Source organism: Hordeum vulgare, chromosome 6H, assembly GCF_904849725.1.
Source record: "Hordeum vulgare subsp. vulgare chromosome 6H, MorexV3_pseudomolecules_assembly, whole genome shotgun sequence".
Classification (NCBI taxonomy): domain Eukaryota; kingdom Viridiplantae; phylum Streptophyta; class Magnoliopsida; order Poales; family Poaceae; genus Hordeum; species Hordeum vulgare.
In genome coordinates this window covers 24049253-24069441 of record NC_058523.1, presented here as the reverse complement: position 1 = coordinate 24069441, position 20189 = coordinate 24049253, and the positions used below count along the sequence as shown (strand labels likewise).

At 40.7% G+C, this 20189-nt stretch overlaps 2 protein-coding genes across 3 annotated transcripts; both read left to right on the top strand.

Moving 5' to 3' along the window:
* Window positions 1–599: 599 nt before the first annotated feature.
* LOC123401581 (putative HVA22-like protein g) lies at window positions 600–5883 on the top strand. The gene is made up of 7 exons (XM_045095410.1): window positions 600–990; window positions 2207–2249; window positions 2334–2432; window positions 2519–2575; window positions 2665–2728; window positions 2805–3008; window positions 4924–5883. The coding sequence occupies exons 2-7, from the start codon at window positions 2215–2217 to the stop codon at window positions 5332–5334; spliced, it is 870 nt and encodes a 289-aa protein (XP_044951345.1). The 5' UTR covers window positions 600–990; window positions 2207–2214; the 3' UTR covers window positions 5335–5883.
* Window positions 5884–12608: 6725 nt separating this feature from the next.
* On the top strand, window positions 12609–19979 carry LOC123401580 (S-(+)-linalool synthase, chloroplastic-like). 2 transcript variants are annotated; one of them, XM_045095408.1, is made up of 7 exons: window positions 12609–12974; window positions 17044–17269; window positions 17715–18087; window positions 18288–18506; window positions 18655–18793; window positions 18989–19240; window positions 19360–19979. In XM_045095408.1, the coding sequence occupies exons 1-7, from the start codon at window positions 12816–12818 to the stop codon at window positions 19624–19626; spliced, it is 1635 nt and encodes a 544-aa protein (XP_044951343.1). In that variant the 5' UTR covers window positions 12609–12815; the 3' UTR covers window positions 19627–19979. The 2 variants fall into 2 exon arrangements, with proteins under 2 accessions (XP_044951343.1, XP_044951344.1); XM_045095409.1 differs by lacking the exon at window positions 12609–12974 and adding an exon at window positions 16329–16536.
* The last annotated feature ends 210 nt before the right edge of the window (window positions 19980–20189 follow it).

Sequence of the window (20189 nt, the reverse complement as noted above, 5' to 3'; positions counted from 1 at the left end):
TTCAAAATTCAAACTTTTCGGTTTCAAAAAAATCTGAAAAAATATGGAAGTAAAGAAGGATGTTATGCGTATGTGTGCAAAAATTTAGGATGAAATACCTTGAAATACGATCTGCACAAAAAAGACAAATTCATGACCTGAAATGATGAATAGTGTTATGTGTAAAAAAGCCTCAGATTTGTCTTTTTTCACAGCCCTCATTTCTATGTATTTTTTTCTGAAAATTTACACACATATGTGTTACGCCTTCACTTATCTCTGTATTTTTTTTCAGATTTTTTAAAATGTAAAAATATGAATTTTCATGAAATTTGAGTTTTAAATTTAAAGGGCTCCATAAAGCTCGGGAGCCAAAAGCAATTTCCGCATTTTACTCGGAGAGAGAGTGTGTGTGAGACGGGCCGTGACGGGATCCCATCCCCTCCCCCCGGCGTGCACATATTCCTTGCCCCTCGCACCCCAACACAGCACAATTCTTTACTTAACCTCGGCGCGCACTTATCCACCCGACGCCACCCACTGACACATCGGCCCCACCGCACCCGAGCTAACCCGAGCCCGCACGGGTACAAGAGCCGACGCGTGCGCAGACCAACGGCGCCGTCTCCAGGCCTCCTCCACCCACCCGAGCCGACAGTACCAAGTTAAGCCCAGCAGACAGGTAGGCCCACCCCCTCCGGGCCCATCTGTCTGCCTAACGGACGGGTAAGCCCCGCCGTGAGCGTGGGACGCTATGCAGCGGTTTCTGACGGCGATTTCCTCGCCCCCTTCTATCCCCAAACCCATACCCAAAGGCGAACCCCTCTTTTGAATTCCCTCCCCCTCCCCCTCGGTCGCCTCGCCGCCGACGGAGGGCCCCCTTCCTCCCAGAACCTTCTGGAAGCTTCCGCACCTCCCGCCCCTGCTCCGGCGAGCGCCCGCGTCGCCGCCGCCGACGAGGGCCAGCACCCCGCGCGCGCTCTCGGCCCGTTGCTTGCAGCGGGAGGAAAGGTAGTATTCGTTCCCCGCCCCACTTTGCTTCGATTTGGTCCTTCTGCTGCGGCGGCGGCGCCGCCGCCCCCGCGTTCCGTCTCCGCCCGCTAGGGGCTCCCCTTCTCCCCGCACACGCCACGGGTACGCTGCTAGGTTGTTTCGGATATGGATTAGGCCGCGGCTGTTCCCGTCCCTCGGTGCCCCGTTCGATTCTCTGCTCCGCGCTGCTGCTCCGGTGCCGTTCGGGGTCGCGGGCCGCGGGCATTTGGAGGGATTTGCGGGCTTGATGTGGCGGCTCCTCTGTACCGACTTGATTTTGGTTTCGTGGTAGGCTGAGAGACTGATCTAGCTGGGATTCCGCGACGTACTTTTGGCTGCTCGTTTCGATTGGTTTCTGTAGGGTGCCTCTGTTTGATTTGCTTCCCGCTTCGTCTTTAGATTAATTTCGTTGGCCATTTCCTGAGAGCAGAGGAGGTGTACTTTTGGGCTGCTCGTTTGAATTGACCTGTATCGGGTGCCTCCATTCAATATGCTTCCCAGTTCATGTTCAGATTAATTTCGTTGGTCGTCTTCTGAGAGCAGAGGTGGTGTTACTTTTGCCTGCTCCGTTGAATTGTTCTGTATCGGTTGCCTCCATTCAATTTGCATCCCAGTTCATGTTCAGATTGATTTGATTCGCCATTTTCTTAGAGCAGTATACTAGAGCCGAAATGTAACAGTAAATTGTTTGGTCTGACTGGGAACGAGTAATTGTTTGGATCTCCCCCTATATTGGTAGCGTTTGTTGAACAAAATCGAACCTCTAGCAAAACGGGCTCATATGAACTTATGATGCTTGATGCATCCCTATTCCATATATTTAGACCCAACTTTAACAGAAATTTTGTTTGGTCTGGCCAGAACAAGTAGTCATTAGTCGTTAGGTTTCCCCTACTCTGTGCAGCCTCTGTTATAACAAAATCGAACTCTAGCCAAATGATTTTGTATCACCTATGAACTTAGAATAACACTTTCTAGATTAGTGATGTCTGAAGTAATTAGCAAGATCAAGGCTTAACTATGTCATGCAGTGCCTATTTCGATCTTTGTGTGTTCTGTTTTGCTGATGTGAAGGAGTGTGCGAAAGTATATGGCATAATGGCTGCTAGCCTGTTTATAGATTTGACTCTCATAGGGTATCTAGCAATGTTGCTTTTGGCAATTGATAACATATGTAATTGCTTCTGTGGTGTAGGGGTCAAGATGGTTGTCGGATCATTCATTACCAGAGCTTTAATGTAAGCAGCCATTCAATTCTTATTCAATGGTGTGATTTTCTTGTATACCACCCTCAATGTTTCTGCAATTTATCTATTTTGCAGACTTGTTCTTGGATATGCATATCCGGCTTATGATTGTTACAAGACAGTGGAGCTGAATAGGCCTGAGATTGAGCAGTTGCGGTTCTGGTGTCAGTACTGGTATGTCTTTGACGCCCTTTCATTTTATTTTGGGCTATCATTCTTTGTTTTTGCTTGGTCTCAGATGCATGCCCATGGTTTTGCAGGATTTTACTTGCAATGCTTACTGTTTTCGAAAGAATTGGGGATAATTTCATATCTTGGTAATGTGACTTACTTGAATTAGGGTTTTTGGTGATTACAGTTGGGGGACTTTATCTGCTTGATGGTTGATAGTTCCATTTTCATACAGGTTGCCAATGTATAGTGAAGCAAAGCTGGCTTTTATCGTGTACTTGTGGTATCCCAAGACACAGGTTTGGTTTCCTGCTTTTTCTGTTGCCGTAACATGTTTATGTCTTGTCGCTTTTCTGTAATAAAGGATTATTCCAGGGGACTTCTTATGTCTACGAATCGTTCTTCAAGCCGTATATTGCAAAACACGAATCTGAGATTGATCGTAATCTTCTTGAGTTGAGGACAAGGGCTAGTGATATGGCTGTTATTTACTTCCACAAGGTTGCAGACTACAGCCAGTCAAGGTTCCATGAAATCTTGCAATATATCGCTTCTCAATCACAAGGATCTCGTCCTCAGGTACTTTCAAACTTTAAAGTTTTCTTGCTAGCCATTTTGTACTGCTACTGTCCATTGTAGCGAGAAGTGTAACGCTACCTACTGCACTTGTTCCCTTGCCAGTTCCCACTATATGATTTTCTGACCTTCAATATTTTGTAGTATATGATATAATCGGGGGGCTTCTTTCATTCTGTTAGTGCTATTTAGGTTTTCTTCTATTTGAGCCCAATGTTGTAGGCTAGATATCCTGCCTTAACATAGAATATGATATAATCTGGGGCCTTCTTTCATAATGGTAGTGCTATCTTAGGTTTTCTTCTATTTGAGCCTAATGTTGTAGGCTGGATATCCTGCCTTAACATAGAATTTTAAATGCTAGGACAGGAATTTCTTCACATGTTGAATTGATAACGATCCATGTATTACATCCTACCACCACATTTTTTCTTGTTAAAATGATCTTTAATTTACATGCCCTGATTTCTAGTGGAAGTTAGAAAAGTATGAATAAAACCCTGTTCTGTGTTCCTTTTCACAGCACGTATTTTTACATTTCGCATCTCGTCTACAAGTGGTGCTTTTATTGCTAACGGGATATTAATTATTTTTTGTAGTTAGTAGTTATAGTTGGACCCTACCACGGACCCTGTGCATGCGGAAGCTACGTGCACTGGGCTGCCCTTTTTTAGTAGTTGTAGTTTTTTTATTATTTTTGAGATAGCTCGCCATCCATGCTGAATGCTATTTTTAATAGTTGTAGTTGGAGTTAAATAATACCGTGTTTGGGTAAAGGAAATATAATATGAAGCTCGGAGATCATATGCACCAAAATTTTGGCATATGCATCTACCCTTCATTTATAATAGGGGGATTATGCATCTATTTTTTCCTAGTTCTAAGAATTTATGTGAACGTGTGAATGATCGATACATCTGGGAAATTGTCTCTGGTCTTCTAGGAGCACTACTACTAAAGATTAATGCCACACCATATTCTGAAATTGTAGAAATATCTCCACCTAGTGTTCAGTTGAATATTCTTCCTGGTTTGCACCCTTTGGAAGAATTTGTGTGTATGTCCTGGTTGCACCCTTTGCGTCGCAAAAGTTCTGTTATGTCATCAACTCATCACCATCTAGTTGCATTATAGCACTATGCCTTTTTCTTTCCAGCAATTGTACCTCGATTTATCAGTATTCTGTAATCTCTGTTGGTACTTGGTAGGAAATGGCATTTGTTTCTCTGGTTTCTTTTACAGCTTAGGAGCCTGAGTTGTGGTTAATGGTGGCATTTGCGTGGAGAAAGTTAGCTAGCAATGATTTTGTAGTATCATGTCATTCATTTACCATACTTCTGTACCGATTTTCTTGCAAGAGTTATCACAATATGATTATACATTTGGGCACACAGACAAAAGCAAACTTGTCCAGAATTACCTTGCCATTCTTAATGCTTTACAGATTTTTGTAGAGACAACATGGATATTTGGTCAAATAGACGACTTGCAATTTAATTTTGGTCCATGCCCCTTGTCTTCTAGTGAAGTTTTATCTATAGTTCCTTATATAGTTTGTATCATCTTCAATGAATAACACTTCCATTCTTGTTACACTGTTTGTTAGAGTTAGTGACTAGAGATCACATACAAATATATAATCTCCATATTTGAATGTGATAACCGCTGCACCACTCCATCATACCATTTATTGCATCATTGTATTAACAAAGGGGGAGATGTAGGCGTTCATGTACAGAAGTTGTTCTGTGTGTATTTGTCGAGAGTGCAGTATGGGCTTGTGTTTACCAGCTGTAGCATTTAGAGTCAGATGGTTCTTTTGAACTCATTAACATATCTAGTATTGTGTGCCGTGCGTATGCCAGTGTCAGATGTATATGTCTCATGTGCTGACTTTACTGTCTCTGTCTCTGTGCAGGCACAGCAGCAGCAGCAGCGTCCACCACCTCCACGTACTCGGATGGCGAACCCTGCACCACCACCTGTTCCTGCACCGACGGCACCACCTATGCCACCACAGCCCGCCCAAGTTCCTCCTACTCCACCAAGGATGCAGGTGCAAGATAAGGGACCAGTTCCAGTTGCCCCTCCTGGTGCAGTGCCTCCTGTGCAGCAACAAACACCTTCTGGTCCTGGCCCTGTCGCCGGCAACAGCCCCCCAAACAGTGAAGACATGCTGGTTGATCAAGCTGGGCCATCGACAAGCAACATGCCACCACCCCGCCCAACAATGCCTGAAGACGAGGAGACGCTCATCCATGAGGCTATTCGGTTGACTCGAGGCCGGCTCAGGAGGCGCATGGGTGGATCTGGACCTCCATCCAATTAGCTCTTCTCGCACTTATGATGATGGCAGGGGAAATGCCGGGTTGGTCTGTCAGGCATGGCTGAATTACCTCGCACAGTTGCGGATGCAAGCTCACGTCCACCTTGTAAAACGATGAACCCTGGTTCCTGTTGTTTCGCAGCCCAGATTGTGTATATAAACCCACCCCACACCAGGGGTATGAACGCTGGGATGTCAGTGGACCACCAGTTTAGCTAGGCGGTAGCAGAAGATGGTTAAGATGCTTGGCGAAATCGGTTCCAACTTTGTTCTGTTGAAATTGGTTGGGTAGTGACTTCATCTGTGCTGGAAAGTGGTTCAAAGGTGAAGTTGAACAATCTCTGGCTGTACTGGAAAGATAGAACCTTGGCCTGTCTGGCATTAGCACGTTCTGTTGCTGCTACATTTATTTAGCTTCTTCTCGATTTCGCACTACATTGCTAGTAAGAGATTCTGTCTCATTTACTATGAGAGCTGGCTTTTCTGAGCCTGCTTCAGCGGCAGATGCATTACCATCTCAATCCATCAATGAAGCTTGGTTGGCCTTTTTCAGGTTCTGAATGCGTTACTTCCATAATGAAATAGCCTTTGTTAGACTTACACTTACAGTACGCGGTCGCATCTGCAATACTGGATGCATACTTGAAATTCAAATCAAACATATTGTGATGTTTCTCCAATAAAATACCTTGACATCTCATCGAAATTGTAGGCCTGTGAGGCTCTGATTCTGCAGTTTTGATGTGACAAAAGGTTTCCAAACGGTCCACCCAAGTGAGAAGTAAAGAGAGTGATTCATAACAGAAGGAAAAACAAGACCCATCTACAGATACAAAAAAAAAGAAGACCCATCTATGGCAAACTCTGGGTCTTGTTCTAGTCAAGATGGTCAACCTAGTTTGTTTTGGTTTTTCTTTGGTCTGTTCTTCCGTGTAGCTTTTGTGTTGATTTGTGTTTGGTTCTTTTATCATGCTTTTCCTGGCTTCTGTCTTTCCACTTTTCCTGTTTCTTTTCTTTGTGTCTTTTTTTTTTCATGCTTTATGGTCCTTATTTTTTCTAACAAAAACGATGAACACAATTTGAAATTAGAACATTTTCATAAATCGGGTGAACACTTATTGTGTGCACTCATTTTGAAAAGTTACCGGGTTGTTTGTACATGAATTATCAGCTATATTGTGCATATATTATCATGCTATTTACACAAAAGTTACAACGTCTATGTATTTCAACACTCCCGCTCTTAATCCATGAATAATATGAGCCTGAAGCTTCTTTCGTATCTCCCATAATTTCTTCGTAGTGGCTTCTTTCCGTTTTTCTATAAGTCAAAAAATTACCTTGTGTTTGTATGTGAGTTATCACTTTATTTTGTGTACATTATCATGCTACTTACATAAAATTTATCAAGATATGTTTTTCAACAACCTTTCCCGTTAAAAATAATTACCGTGGTATTTGTATGTCAGTTGTCAGCTCTATTGCGTGTATATTATCATGCTACTTACACACAAGTTATCGGGTATGTTTCTTCAACATCTTTTTTTCCCGTTAAAAAAGTTGTTGTGATGTTTTTATCTGAGTTATCAACTTTATTATGTGTGAATTATCGTGCTACTTACACAAGTTAACGGGGTATGTTTTAACAACCTCCCTGTTAAAAAAAACACATGGTGTTTTTATGTGAGTTATCAACCCTACTATGTGTATAAAATCAGGTATGTTTCAATGCCTCTTTGCCTCCGTGAAGGTCAAAGTTACCATGGTATTATATACGTACACCGTTGGTGCATATAAACATGCACTAAAGTGACATGAAAAATACAACAATGACGGAATAGAGAACCCAATGATACATAGTAGTGCACTAGTAAAGGAATGTGTTTCAAAACGCATTACTAAAAGTAGGTCAAATAGGGCGATTGCAATTTAGTTTGAATGAGCTAGGTGAGTTGGTTGTTGGGGTTAAGTACAATCTGGTTGGTCCCAGGTTCAAATCACACCTCACTTTTTCCTCTGGCTTGATCCATTTTTACATCAACAAGGGCAATTCACTAGTGGAGACAGGGACTAAAGGGGCGGGACTAAAGGCCTAACCTTTAGTCCCGGCCCTGTTCCAAGCCGGGACCAAAGGTGCTCCACGTGACCGTCTCAGAGGGAGTACCTTTAGTCCCGGTTCTACTTACGAACCGGGACTAAAGGATCCGTCTGTGTTTTTTTGTTTGTTTGACCCGAAAAGGTAGATTTTTTTTTGAATTTTTTTTGAATTTTTTTTATGTTTTATTCCAATTTTCTAATCTTTGAATTATTTGACAATTTAATCTCTAATAACCCATCCTCACTGCTCTAGCGTGGATCACTCATTTCAAATCGTCTAACTTCCCGGCCGATCATCCATCCTTTCACTCCTTCAGCCTGAGCACGCTTAACTTTCTAGTTCTATCGTCCCTAGTTGCCAAGTGTGCATTTGTTGTTTTCTTGACAATAGTAAGCTATCAATCCTAAACAACTTGGGTCTTGATGTCATGTCACATGATTTAATTTTTTGAATTAAAAAAAATTATTAAAATAAACTTAATAAGTAACAATAATAGTGAATTTCAATGAAAACAACCTAATATTTTTAAATAAAATTATTTTTCTTTTTTTTTGGAAAAAACTTCTTTTCGAAATACCTTTTTTTCCATTTGGAATTTTGAGCATGTGAGAAATCTTCACCGGGCAAGCCCGGGTGAAATCGAGTACCAATTTTTTCTAGTTTTTTTGATATATTATTTTTTTTGGACGTCGTATGCAAAAGTTATGCCCGTTTATTTTTTTTCCTTTTTTCGCAAAAAGGTCAAAATTCATATCTCAAAATTTCTATACCGACTAGACACTAAAACCTAACAACATCTCAAAGGATTTTTTTTAAAGATTTTATCATTTTTGTTTATTTTTTGAAGATTTAATCATTTTTGTTTATTTTCTACAAAACTCAAAGTATCAAGGTTTCAGATGAAAACTCATCTGCTACAAAGGCATTTTTTTAAAATTAATTGAACTATAGATTTTTTTGTGCATTAAATATGAACCATACTACAACATGTTAAAATCTACAGAAAGAACTAACTAAAAATAATAAAAAACAACAATTAAACGACTAAAACAACTATATAAGCAAAACAATATTTCTTTAATTAAAATGCTAATTTATTGTGACAACAATCTAACACATGAGTGGGAGCAAAAAGAATTAAATTAAAAACTATTTGTAAACTCAAGTTATTCAAAAACTGGGTTTGAAGAAAATTTAAACAAATTAAAATTTAAACCATTCAAATTTGAAAACTAATGGCACAAACAGAAACTAGACAAAATTTTGAATCTAATGCAAAAAGAATCAATGAAAACATCAAATATCCTAAAAGATATAAGTAATTTAAAACAGAAACTACAAACAAGAAATTTAAAACAGAAAAAAAAATCTGAAGACACGAACCGGGACTAAAGGTCTACCCTTTAGTCCCGGTTCAAGACACCAACCGGGACTAAATCCTCCAAACCCTTTAGTCCCGGTTCGAGACACGGACCGGGACTAAAGGTCCAAGACACGAACCGGGATTAAATCCTAGGAACCCTTTAGTCCCAGTTTGGGACACAAACCGGGACTAAAGGCTCCTTACGGGCCGGGACCAAAGCCTCGTGGGAGGCAATGCGATTTGGGGCGACGTGGCCGGACCTTTAGTCCCAGCCCAGAGGCAGGCCGAGACTAAAGGGTCCAGGCCAAAGCCCTCTTTTCTACTAGTGATTGCTAATACTTTTGCTCACCCGGCGGATCTCGCGAAACATCAACCCCTCGTTTACTCGTCGTGTATCCCATAGACCATAAAACATGGAGCATCTTCCTATCCAGTCATTCGTCTCAAACCTTCTTATCTAGTCGTCTACCCCAAGTTCTACACTATATTCAACTGCTGCTCCACTACAGACTGAATACATGCGTCGACGACCGGCAGTTGCTGCTGTTGACTAATGCTGGAAGCCGGCAACCCGAGTGCTTCCTTACGGTTGCTCGCCCCTGACGTCGGCCGGCCATCCCCCCTCCCCCGCTGCCAGCCGCTCCCGCCCGTAGTCGTCCGCCGTTGATGTTGGCTAGCCCTCCCCTCCCCCGGCGCCGCCAGCCGCTCGCCACCGACGCCGGTCGGCCCCCCATACGCAGTCAGCCGCACCACGAACGGTTGCAAAAATTTCTGCAACCTGATCTTTGTTGGTTGCAAAAGTTTCTTGAAACATGACCATTGTTGTAAGAGTTTCTTCCGCAACAGTACCTATGTCGCAGAAAGACGAAGAAAAAATTACAGCAACAAAGTGATTGTTTCTAGAATTCAACCGTTGTTTCAGGAATTAATGGATCCAAAGTTTATTTTCTGCAACAAAACGATTGTTTCTGCAACTCGATCATCGTTTCAGAAATTATTGGGTATCCGGCCGAAGCCGCGCGCGGATCGTACGACTGCGCGTGTAGATCGAACGGCTGTCCAAGTGGCGGATGTTTACTAAACATCCGCCAGTGGATGCGTAGCAGCCCCTATTAAAATTGCATGATTTTTTTATTAAAATGCACAAACATATATCTAAAATTGTATGAATATTTGATAAAAACAATACTTGAGCACTTACATACACATGAATCTTTTCCTTTTGCAACTTGGAAACAAAAGTTTCACTTTGTTTTTCAAAATGTTTGTATAAAATAAATGACATTTACATTTCTTTAGCGGATTTTCAGGAGACAAACTGCACCTATGACTTACAGCATGGGGCGATGCCCGCGTAGTGCTAGCATATATAGATCAACACTAGTGGCGAAGTAGCGCGGCGCACGTCGCGCCCGTGATCGAGTCCATCTGTATTATATTGAAATAATCAAGAAAACAACATGTATTACATTAAAAAATAAAATAGAAACACAAACATTAAATGATTTAACGAATTAAGTAAACTGGCTGGCCTATTAATTTTTTTCGTAAGTACATATTTCCCCCTTTCGGAAGTAAAAAAAATGTAATGTGCATGGTAATAATATGTATTTGGATTCATTTTTATATGACCTGTTTGATCAACGGTGAAAGCGAATGAGAGTGTTGCCAATGTGTAGATCCTATATTAGGGAAATATTTCTTGTCCAGTTTATATATTTTTTTCACCTACATTTTATATCTAGTTTCTAGTGGGCACTCTTTCACTTTATCTCAAACATGGTTTTATCCAGTAAAATTCAAATTTAAAGTTTTGTAAGTAATTTGAACATTAAATTTGACGTGGTGTAAAAATGGATAGTAATCGGCGACGAACGTATTTTAACGCACTTTATGTGAATGGCTAATTTGCTAATTAATAGGACGTTCAACCCGATTTTCACACTGTGGTATAGGATAAGATGTATATTCATACTTCAGGAAGTTTTGGCGGCTCATTAACTTGTTCTACAATAGTTTTTTGAACATGACTACCTTCTACAGATGATCAATTGTGTTGTATTTTTCTCTTTCTTTTTGAATTGGTCAAGTAATATAATAAGGAGTGGAGTGAAGAGGTTGGTCGAGTGACCGTTTTTATTTTCATGTTGCCACTTCTCATTGGCTGCTTATGGACTGTCGTGATGGGACACATCATAGAGGTGGCTTTATTAACCACATTATGGTTAAAGCAGGCTTCACTAACCGCATTGTGGTTAAAGCAGGCTTCAGTAACCGCATTGTGGTTGAAGCCTCGATTTGGTTGTCCATGGGGAAAGAGAAGGTGAGGTAGACGACGACAACAACACCGGTTATTCTCCTTGCGTAGGTGAACGCACCGAGGGAGAAGGAGTCTTATTTTTTTAGGTTATTTTCCTGGCATTTCTTCTGGATTATTGTTCACTTGAATGCATAATGTTGATTGATTGTTTTTACTGTCCAAGTTAATTCAGGTGTGTAGCTCCGGGTTACAATTCGGTTACTGTTTCTGTATATGGTTGGGGTGGGTTAATATTTTCGGTCTATTCTGGGGTTGGCTCATTGCACTGGTTTTATTGTTCGGGTTATTCAAGTTTGTTGTTTCAGTTTATTTGGCGATTCTTGCGGCTAGCAATTCTGGGTTTATTCGGATACTGATCCGTTTTTTATTCGGATAACTATTAGGGCACTATTTTATTGATGTCGTGGTGTAAAGATGGACATCAATCGATCAAGAATTTTTTTCCCACATGTTACTGTTCTTGCAAATATATTGTACCGGTTTACTGTTGTGTCTCGACAACATCATCATCGAAAAGGGTCGGGAGACGATCGTGAGGGCTCTGCATCGGTATGCCGACAGAGAGGAATAATGTGTAAAGTAAAAAATAAATAAATCATAGTCCTCTATATAAGGACCCGAGTGCGAAGGAGGGGACAAAAATTATGTGTAACAAAAATAATCTCAGCTTTTTATAATGTTTTGTTTCTTCTGTGGGAGCACTGTTCAAACGAAGGGGACTGCTCATGTGTAAAAAATTGTTCGTCCTTTAATTGATGTTCACGTGGCGTTGTTCACGCGCAGGTACTATTCGCTAGCACTGTTCATGTTGTCCACGTAATTGAATAGTAAACTTCCAAAAGAGTCAAAGAAAAGAAGGAAAAGCAAATGCTTGCCACTTTAGTATAGTAATTTTTTTGTGGGAGCACTGTTCAAACAGAGGGTACTGTTCATGCGTAAAAAACTATTCATCCGTTAATTGTTGTTCACGTGGCGTTGTTCACGCATAGCTACTATTTGCCAGTACTGTTCATATTGTCCACGTAATTGAATAGAAAACTTTCAATAAAAGTAAAAACAAGGAGAAAAAGCAAATGCTTATTACTTTAGTATAGTAACTTATGTAGACGGACCCATGTTTGACTACACAAAGTTCAAAACTGAGCTCTGTTTTTCCTGCAACCTCGAAATTTCGGGCCAGATTTGCACCAATCTCAAGCCATTAAAATCCGGTGAATCTTGATAGATATTTATTCTGGAATTTTCGATGAAATTGGATTTTGTGCGTGTGTGTAAACCGTAGTTACACCACACAGAGGAGAGAATGTCTTCTTCTCCACTTGCAGATTTTCGTCCCAGTCCCAGATTCCGTATGAAACCCATCCCGGTCATTCGGATTTCAGGGGCGGGCGCAATCTACAGTAGCCACAATAACGTAGCTCTCTCTCCGAGTCCCAGTGGGAGGCAAAGCCCTTTCCATCCTACAAATATATGGCTGCTGCTTCACCCCGGCGATATATGGGACGTGGAGAAGTTTCAGCGCAAGGTCGATCGGGAAAAGAAATCCATCCTGCGTGCGTACCTCGGCGCAGTGCTATAAAAATGTTCGTCGCTGCATATGTATGTGATAGTGGCGGCTTGACAAGCACGGTGGTTGCTCCTTAGCCAACGGCCGTGTGATTAGATAGGTGATACCGTGATAGTAGCCAGCCAGCCACTGATCGATGGCGGCGCACGTCTTCTCCTCCGTCGAGCCGCCGCTGTTTTCACCCTCGCGGGTGGCCGGGGATGGCGGCGGCCGGCGACGTCGATCCTTCCGCCCTTGCCTGGTGGCAACCCCTGCGCGGGACTCCCATGCGATGGCCGATGGGTTCGACTTCCAGGTGAGGGAGTTCGCGCACATTTTGGTAAACCTTTATAAGCAAAGTATTTTGGTGATAATAAGAGAAAGAAACTTACGATTGCATTTATATGCCAGTAAAGTGTTTTGGTGACAGTCAGGATACAAAATTATTTAAGTCGGATGTCTCGGCGATGAGTTGAAAGCTAGCAGAATATTATTATGGGGTGGAATATTATTAGGGGGTGTTTGTTTACAGAGACTTTTTGATCTAGGGACTAAAAAAAATCTCTTTTAGTTCAATCTAAACCAAACAAGAGGGACTTTTAGGGACTAAATGTGGGCATTTTAGACTAAAGAAAGAAGTCCCTAAGGGATAGTCTTTTTTGAGAATTTTACCAACAGTGCCCCTACTTTTAGCATGTCATTTAATAACCTTTAGTCCATTAATAGGAATAACATAGTATTTTATTATGTCATTTAATAATCTCTAGTCTATGTTTAGTCTCTAGAATCAAACAGATAGGGACTAGGGACTTTTTAGTTGGGACTAAAAAAGTCCTAGGACTTTTTAAACAAATAGGGCCTTAATTATTGTCAATTGTACTTAATCTAATGTTGCAATAAGTGGCGGATCTAGAAATTCATCATAGGGGTGCCAAGTTACACGCTTAGACATTTGAGCACGAACGACCCTACACGGACAATATTTACGGAAATGATTAGGTGGGCTAAGATGATTGGAAGAAATAAGGGCGAGGGGGCCCACACTCCTGAGAATCAGGGGGCGGTGGAAATTAGTTGACGAAGGAGTCCGTAAATCCTCCGTATAACTCCGTAGTATAACGACTGCTCCCTCCGTTTATATAAATGTAAAATATTTTGGATATCTAATCTGAACTATATACAAACTAAAATAAGTGGAAAAACACGCTGAAACATATCTATATACAAGCGACTCAGAAAAAAGGTTGAACATCTTATATTTGTGAATAGAGGGACTGTATGCTAAAATAAGAAAAAAAGATACTATATCTACCGCTCGTTGCAATAGTTTGTTTTAATCGCTTGAGATGCAAATATATTGGATCGCCATAACGTCCACACATGTGGTAGGAGCAAAAACAGCCCACACATTCAATAATGACAGGTTGCGTCACGCCACCTCATGCATGCACAAGTGACCAAATCGATGATATTAACAAAAATCTTTTGTCTTTTTAGTTTTTAAAATATTTTATCTTTTAAATAAAAAATCTGATTAAAAAAACGTTTTCACCAATAAATTCGTCACGACGAGATCTTCGAAACTAGATCTCATCATGGTATGTTTTGACCACATTTTTTGGGTTAAAAATTGCCATGTCTGTTGCACATAAATTGCCATCATGATTACACTGAATTTGCTATGATATAATTCAAATACTTTTTCTTCTACGTTTAAAATTAACTTTGACATGTTATAAAAAAGGAAATTAACAAACTAAATTTGTCATGATGAATTACTGTAATGAAACAATTTTGACATGGTTCATAAATAAAAAGGAAATATGTCGTCAGTTCTTTTAAAATGCATTGTCACGGGCTCAAAATTGTCATGAACCAAAACTAAAATTGACATGGTGAATTACTTAAATTTAACATGATACATGCACTAAAATTTGTCATGGTTCATAAAAAAATGTTTTTCATGTTCAAAATACTAGAATTGTCATGCTCAAAATACTAAAATTGTCATGATCTATAATCTCAATTTGTCATGATGAATTATCAAAAGCTGTCATGATCCATTAATGAAATTTATCGTGGTTAATTACTAAAATTTAGTATTAATAAATATTACCATAAAAAAATAGTTGAAATACAATGTTAACTTCAAATCTAAAAAAATGTGGATGAAACATGTCATGGCAACTTTATTGTAAACCCTATGCCAACTTCAGTGTAAACATGTGGCAGTTTGTACCCAAAAAAAGTCGTACATAGCAATATGAGATCTAGTCTTAAAGAACTCGTCGAGACGGATTTAATGGTGAAAACAGATTCTTAATTAGATTTTTCATTTAAAAGATAAAACATTTTGAAGTCTAAAAACCAAAAAAGATTTGCTGATGTCATATATTTGATGTGGCAAGATGAATTGTTATAGAGACGTGTGGACCATGTTGCTTCGCATAATACGTGTGGACGTTATGATTTAGGAATATATTTTGGTCAAGTATTAGCAATAAATGTTTGCAGACGTATGTGGTCTACTCTATATATTTATTTACCCCTGTATAATATCATCACACATGTCTTATGGTTTGTTAAATTTGAATCGACATTCATTACACACACGTACGCTTATTTTTTACATTGTTGTTTTCTTTTGGAAAGACAATACTAGTGAATCTATGAAACCCAGTCAAATTCACTGTACTTTTTATTTCCTGCAATTATTATTTAAGAAAAAACTTTTAATTTTTTTTGAAGCACAAAAAAAAGAACTTCTACAATTGACTAGCCGTTGAGTATGGATTTTGGTTGGAACATGATTCATTTTTGGAAAACGTTTCTGGCCGATGCGCCGGTCCAACCGTTTGGCCGGCCGTACACGATCCGCGCGCCCCCGCTGATTAGGCATGCAACATTTTTTTGTCTAAATTGTTGGAACCAGCGTCATATTTGCTACAAGCGTTTTTTTTGCTACATTTGTCCAGTAAAAAAGCTGCATATACGTTTGGTTGCAACTTCAATTCGTCGGATTTTTTGTTACAATCGTTGTTTTTTTACTTTTGCTACAACCATGTTATTTTTTGCTACAACCGACATCATTTTTTGCTGAAACCGTTCACTAAAAAAGTTGCATCCACGTTCATGTTGATATTTGTTATAACCGACGTTTGACTTTTGTTACTATGCACCATCAGCTTCGTTTTTTTACTACGATCACGTAGATATATTTTTTGCTACAAATTTTATTTTTGTTGCAACCATTGAAAAAATTGCTGCATCGAGAAAAAAATGTTGCATGAAGATCTAACGGATCGTGCGGCCCTCGCGCGGCCGGCGCAGAACACTGGCCTTCATTTTTCCAAAGACCCATGATTTCTCACTCGGCTGGTTTTCCGTCATGTTTTATAGTACTTTTGAATTATGTTTTACGAAACTCTTTTCGAAGTTTCAGACATTGGAGCGGCCCCGAATTTCCAAACAGAAATTCGAAACAGCAGGAAGCAAATCCAAACCCGTCCTTTTTTTTCAGGGCCAATTAAATCCGTCCTCTTTGTCACCACAAGAAAGAGAATATTTTCTCTCTCTTAAAAAAAAGAATATCTTGATCTCAAAAAAAGGAGAAGAAAAAAAACATCTCCCCTCGCTTTCTATTCTTTTTCTTTCTCCCGACTCTTCCAAATCGCAGAAATCCATTCTCCCGTCTATCGACTCCCAAATCCGGCGGCTATGCGGTCTCCGCGTCCTCCCTCGCTCTCCTCCGGGTCGAGTGCTCCATCCTAGCCCGCCATCGTTCCTCGTGGCCATGGGCACGCGAAGTTTGGGCGGCGGCCGGTGGTCGGCCTCCTCCCCGACTCTAGGGACGGCAGCAGGGAGGGACATCAGCTACGGTGCGCAAGAGGGAGCAGTCCTTGCGACTTGTGTCTTTTTATCTCTTCGTATGCTAGCATTTTCCTACTCCAGATGGAGTATTTTTCTTATGCGACAAGATGAACTGAGAGCTTGTATTCTTGGTAGAAAATCTATTCACATCACCATCAGTTGTCCAACTCCAATGTGGCTTTAAGGCTTATGATTGAAATAAAGATACATATATACTTCCTGTACAACTGTATCAACAAATCGTTTCTAACATTTATAAATTTCTGACTAACTGAATTAATCCGAAAAATCCCGCAAAAATAATAATAAGAATTACTCCGAAAGAAACTGACTAACTGCGCGCTGCTATAAGCCTTAGAGAAGATTGGAAGGTAGTCTGTTTTTTTCCCCCTTTGATGAATACAAGAATTAGCCTCGCAAAGTGAAACATACAAACTTCTGAAGTTCTGATAAATCCCATATCTCCCATTTTCGCAGTTTAAATATTTTCTCTCTCTCTCTCCATGAAACAACAGGAGGGCCTGAAGAGTGTTAAGGGAATGCTGCATCAAAACCATAAGGAAAACAGGAAGGTGATGACCGACATCGATCACCTCAAGCGCCTCTGCATCGACCACTATTTCCAAGATGAGATCGACGATGGCATGGATGCATGCTTGAATCTTGTTCACAGTGATGATCTACTAGATGCAACCCTTTCCCTCAGGCTACTGAGAGAAGCTGGACATGATATTTCAGCAGGTTAGTATGCTTATCATATTTTGTTTAAGGTGGTCACTCATGCTAGTCCTTTTTCAATGTTCATGGTCTACAAATTCAGTACAAGATTTATACCATAGTTCAAAATCATAATTTACTATAAAACAGTAAGAATATGTGCCATTTGCGGCATGCTCCTCCTCGGTAATGGGTGTCACGCCTGAAAACTTGGCTTGCTGCCACTCTCCTGTGGTGGTGCGTGGTGACTAGTCTGGAGGATTTGCGACCTTCTCGAGCGCTTTCGATCCGTTGGTCATGACTTTGTCATGTAGGACAGTACGCTTTTTTTTGTTAGGGTTCAGAAGTTGTTTTCGCTAGTTGTGACTAATCCACATGTGAAATTACATTTATTTTTGCCTTTTTCTCTTTAACCTGTTATTGCAATCACATTTTATCTTCCTAAAAAACTTTATCCTTGATGTGTTAGATGAGGTTCTTCAAAAGTTTGTCAACGAAAACGATGACTTCAACCTTGATCATACCAAAGACATCAGAGGGTTGCTCAGCTTGCAGGACATATCACACTTGAACATGGGAGAAGCATCACTGTACAAGGCAAATGACTTCTCAAGAAAACACCTCACTTCTGCAATTAAACACTTGGACCTAAATCTTGCAAGATATGTGAGGCATTCACTGGATCATCCCTACCATGTGAGCCTGACGCAGTACAAGGCTAGACACCACCTGAGCTATCTTCAGAGCTTGCCCACTCGGAACACTGCAATGGAGGAACTGGCACTAGCAGACTTCCAGCTTAACAAGTTGCAGCATCAGATGGAAATGCAAGAGGTTAAGAGGTACATATATAAGTTTATTCCTTGCAAACTATATGTTTTATTTGCAACGCCCAAAAGAGGAATCTGGCTAGACCATTTGCTCGTTCTCAGGTCCATCACAAAGACCATCATCTTCGAATTGGATAACATTCTCTATTTTATACCTATCTTTGAGGGTATTGAGAAATTAAACTTAGAACTTATAACTGTCATTGTGACAGATGGTGGATGGGCCTGGGATTGGCTCAAGAAATACCAGCTACACGTGACCAAATTCTTAAATGGTACATGTTTCCCATGACTATCCTCCAGGGGCAATCCTTCTCCAGATACCGGATTGAGATCACCAAAATCATCGCAATTGTCAGTATTGTGGATGACATCTTTGATGTTATTGCAACACAAGAGGAACTTTCTCGCTTCACCGAGGCAATCAAAATGTAGGCTTTTCCTTCTTTGCTACTATAAATTCATCTCGCTGTTTATGATCGACAGTAACTGTCATATATTGACGGATCCCACTTATACTTGATATAGATAAATGGTGGTGTAACTTAACTTTCATGTCACAAAACGCATTTCTTACAGGTGGGATCTTGCAGCTGCTGCGTCACTTCCAAGCTACATGAGATCATGCTACAGTGCTCTTTATACAATCACAAATGACATCGCAGATATGGCTGAAAGAGAACATGGGTTGAACCCTATTGATCATCTCAAAAAAGATGTATGTCTCTTAGAATATTTTTAGTCTTTTAGATTTCCTGATTTGCCTAGATAATGAACTAAATTGTTTGAAGGACGAGCAAAATGTGTATCTATCCAATATATAATATTTGAGAATATTTAACTTCATTCATAAATATATGAAAATAGGAAAAGAATAATCAACTGACAATAGTGAATTCATCTTTTTTTGCAGTGGACAATGCTTTTTGATGCATTTTTGCTTGAGGCGAAATGGTTGTCTGCTAATCAGGTTCCTTCCCTAGACGACTACCTATCGAACGGCGTGGTCACTACAGGAGGACCACTTGCACTTGTGCATCTCTTTTCCATGCTAGGACATGATCCAACAAGGGATGCTACAAACCTCACGGCCGGCTGCATCCCTCCGATAATCTCCTGCCCGTCAAAGATCTTGAGACTTTGGGATGACATGGGCAGTGCCAAGGTCAGATACCAACTGCTGACCCCCCCCCCCCCTCTCCTCCCCCTCCCCTGCTTAGAAACCTAGAATTTCATATGAATCTTAGCGCCGCCGCTCATGATCACCATTCTTGTACCATGCAGGACGAAGCGCAAGATGGCCTGGACGGATCATACAAGGAGTTGTACCTAAAAGAGAACCCCGGTGGCAACGCGGAGGGGCACATGCGGGCGCTGATCGGGAGTGAGTGGGAGGAGCTCAACAGAGAGTGCTTCTCCAGGCGGGCCTTCCCGCCCAGCATGACCCGGATCTCTCTGAACCTCGCGAGGATGGTGAGGGTCCTGTTTGGCTACGGAGAAGGGCAGACGCTCCCCGTCCTTGAGGAGTACATAAGGATGCTCCTGTTATGAATCATGCCCACACACCGAGGAATCTAGAGGATGACAGAACCAGAGCAAAGCTGGGGTTTTCCCACGAAAATCCTGCTTGAGGATTCTGCAGAATATGCTTCGTAGAATGGCGCAGTCAAACTTTTCTAACATTGACTACATTTTTTTTTTAAATAGTGGTGAAGTGGAAATTTTATGATCTTCCCAACTAGTGCCTACTCTCACGGATATGGAAGGACATTCAGATTGAAACTTATCGTACCATTTGCAGAATCTGCACAAATATCCTGCCATAGTTCAGTATCTAACTTTATAGCAGGCAAAATTAAGCAAGTGCCTGTGTCCAAGTGAAGTTTCGTGCTGGGTTGAAACAATTATAAGATGCCCTTGCTTTAGGTTCATGGGGAAAATATGTTGATAAGATGAGCATAATTTATTTACCTCTTCTAGAGGTTGCACGGCACACAAGTAAGAAACTGTATCTCGTACTCTTGGAGCAGATTTTTCTGATCCAGCTTCAGCAGCAGATGCCTTATACCTTTATCCATCAACAAAGCTTCCTTAGCATTATTCCGGTTCAGGCT

Coding starts and splice junctions, on each gene's coding strand:
- LOC123401581 (XM_045095410.1), top strand. CDS start 2,215: ATGGTTGTCGGATCATTCATTACCAGAGCTTTAAT. Junction 2,433..2,518: donor CGGTTCTGGTGTCAGTACTG/GTATGTCTTTGA, acceptor ATGGTTTTGCAG/GATTTTACTTGCAATGCTTA. Junction 2,729..2,804: donor TGTGGTATCCCAAGACACAG/GTTTGGTTTCCT, acceptor GGATTATTCCAG/GGGACTTCTTATGTCTACGA.
- LOC123401580 (XM_045095408.1), top strand. CDS start 12,816: ATGGCGGCGCACGTCTTCTCCTCCGTCGAGCCGCCGCTGTTTTCACCC. Junction 12,975..17,043: donor CCGATGGGTTCGACTTCCAG/GTGAGGGAGTTC, acceptor ATGAAACAACAG/GAGGGCCTGAAGAGTGTTAA. Junction 17,270..17,714: donor TGGACATGATATTTCAGCAG/GTTAGTATGCTT, acceptor TTGATGTGTTAG/ATGAGGTTCTTCAAAAGTTT.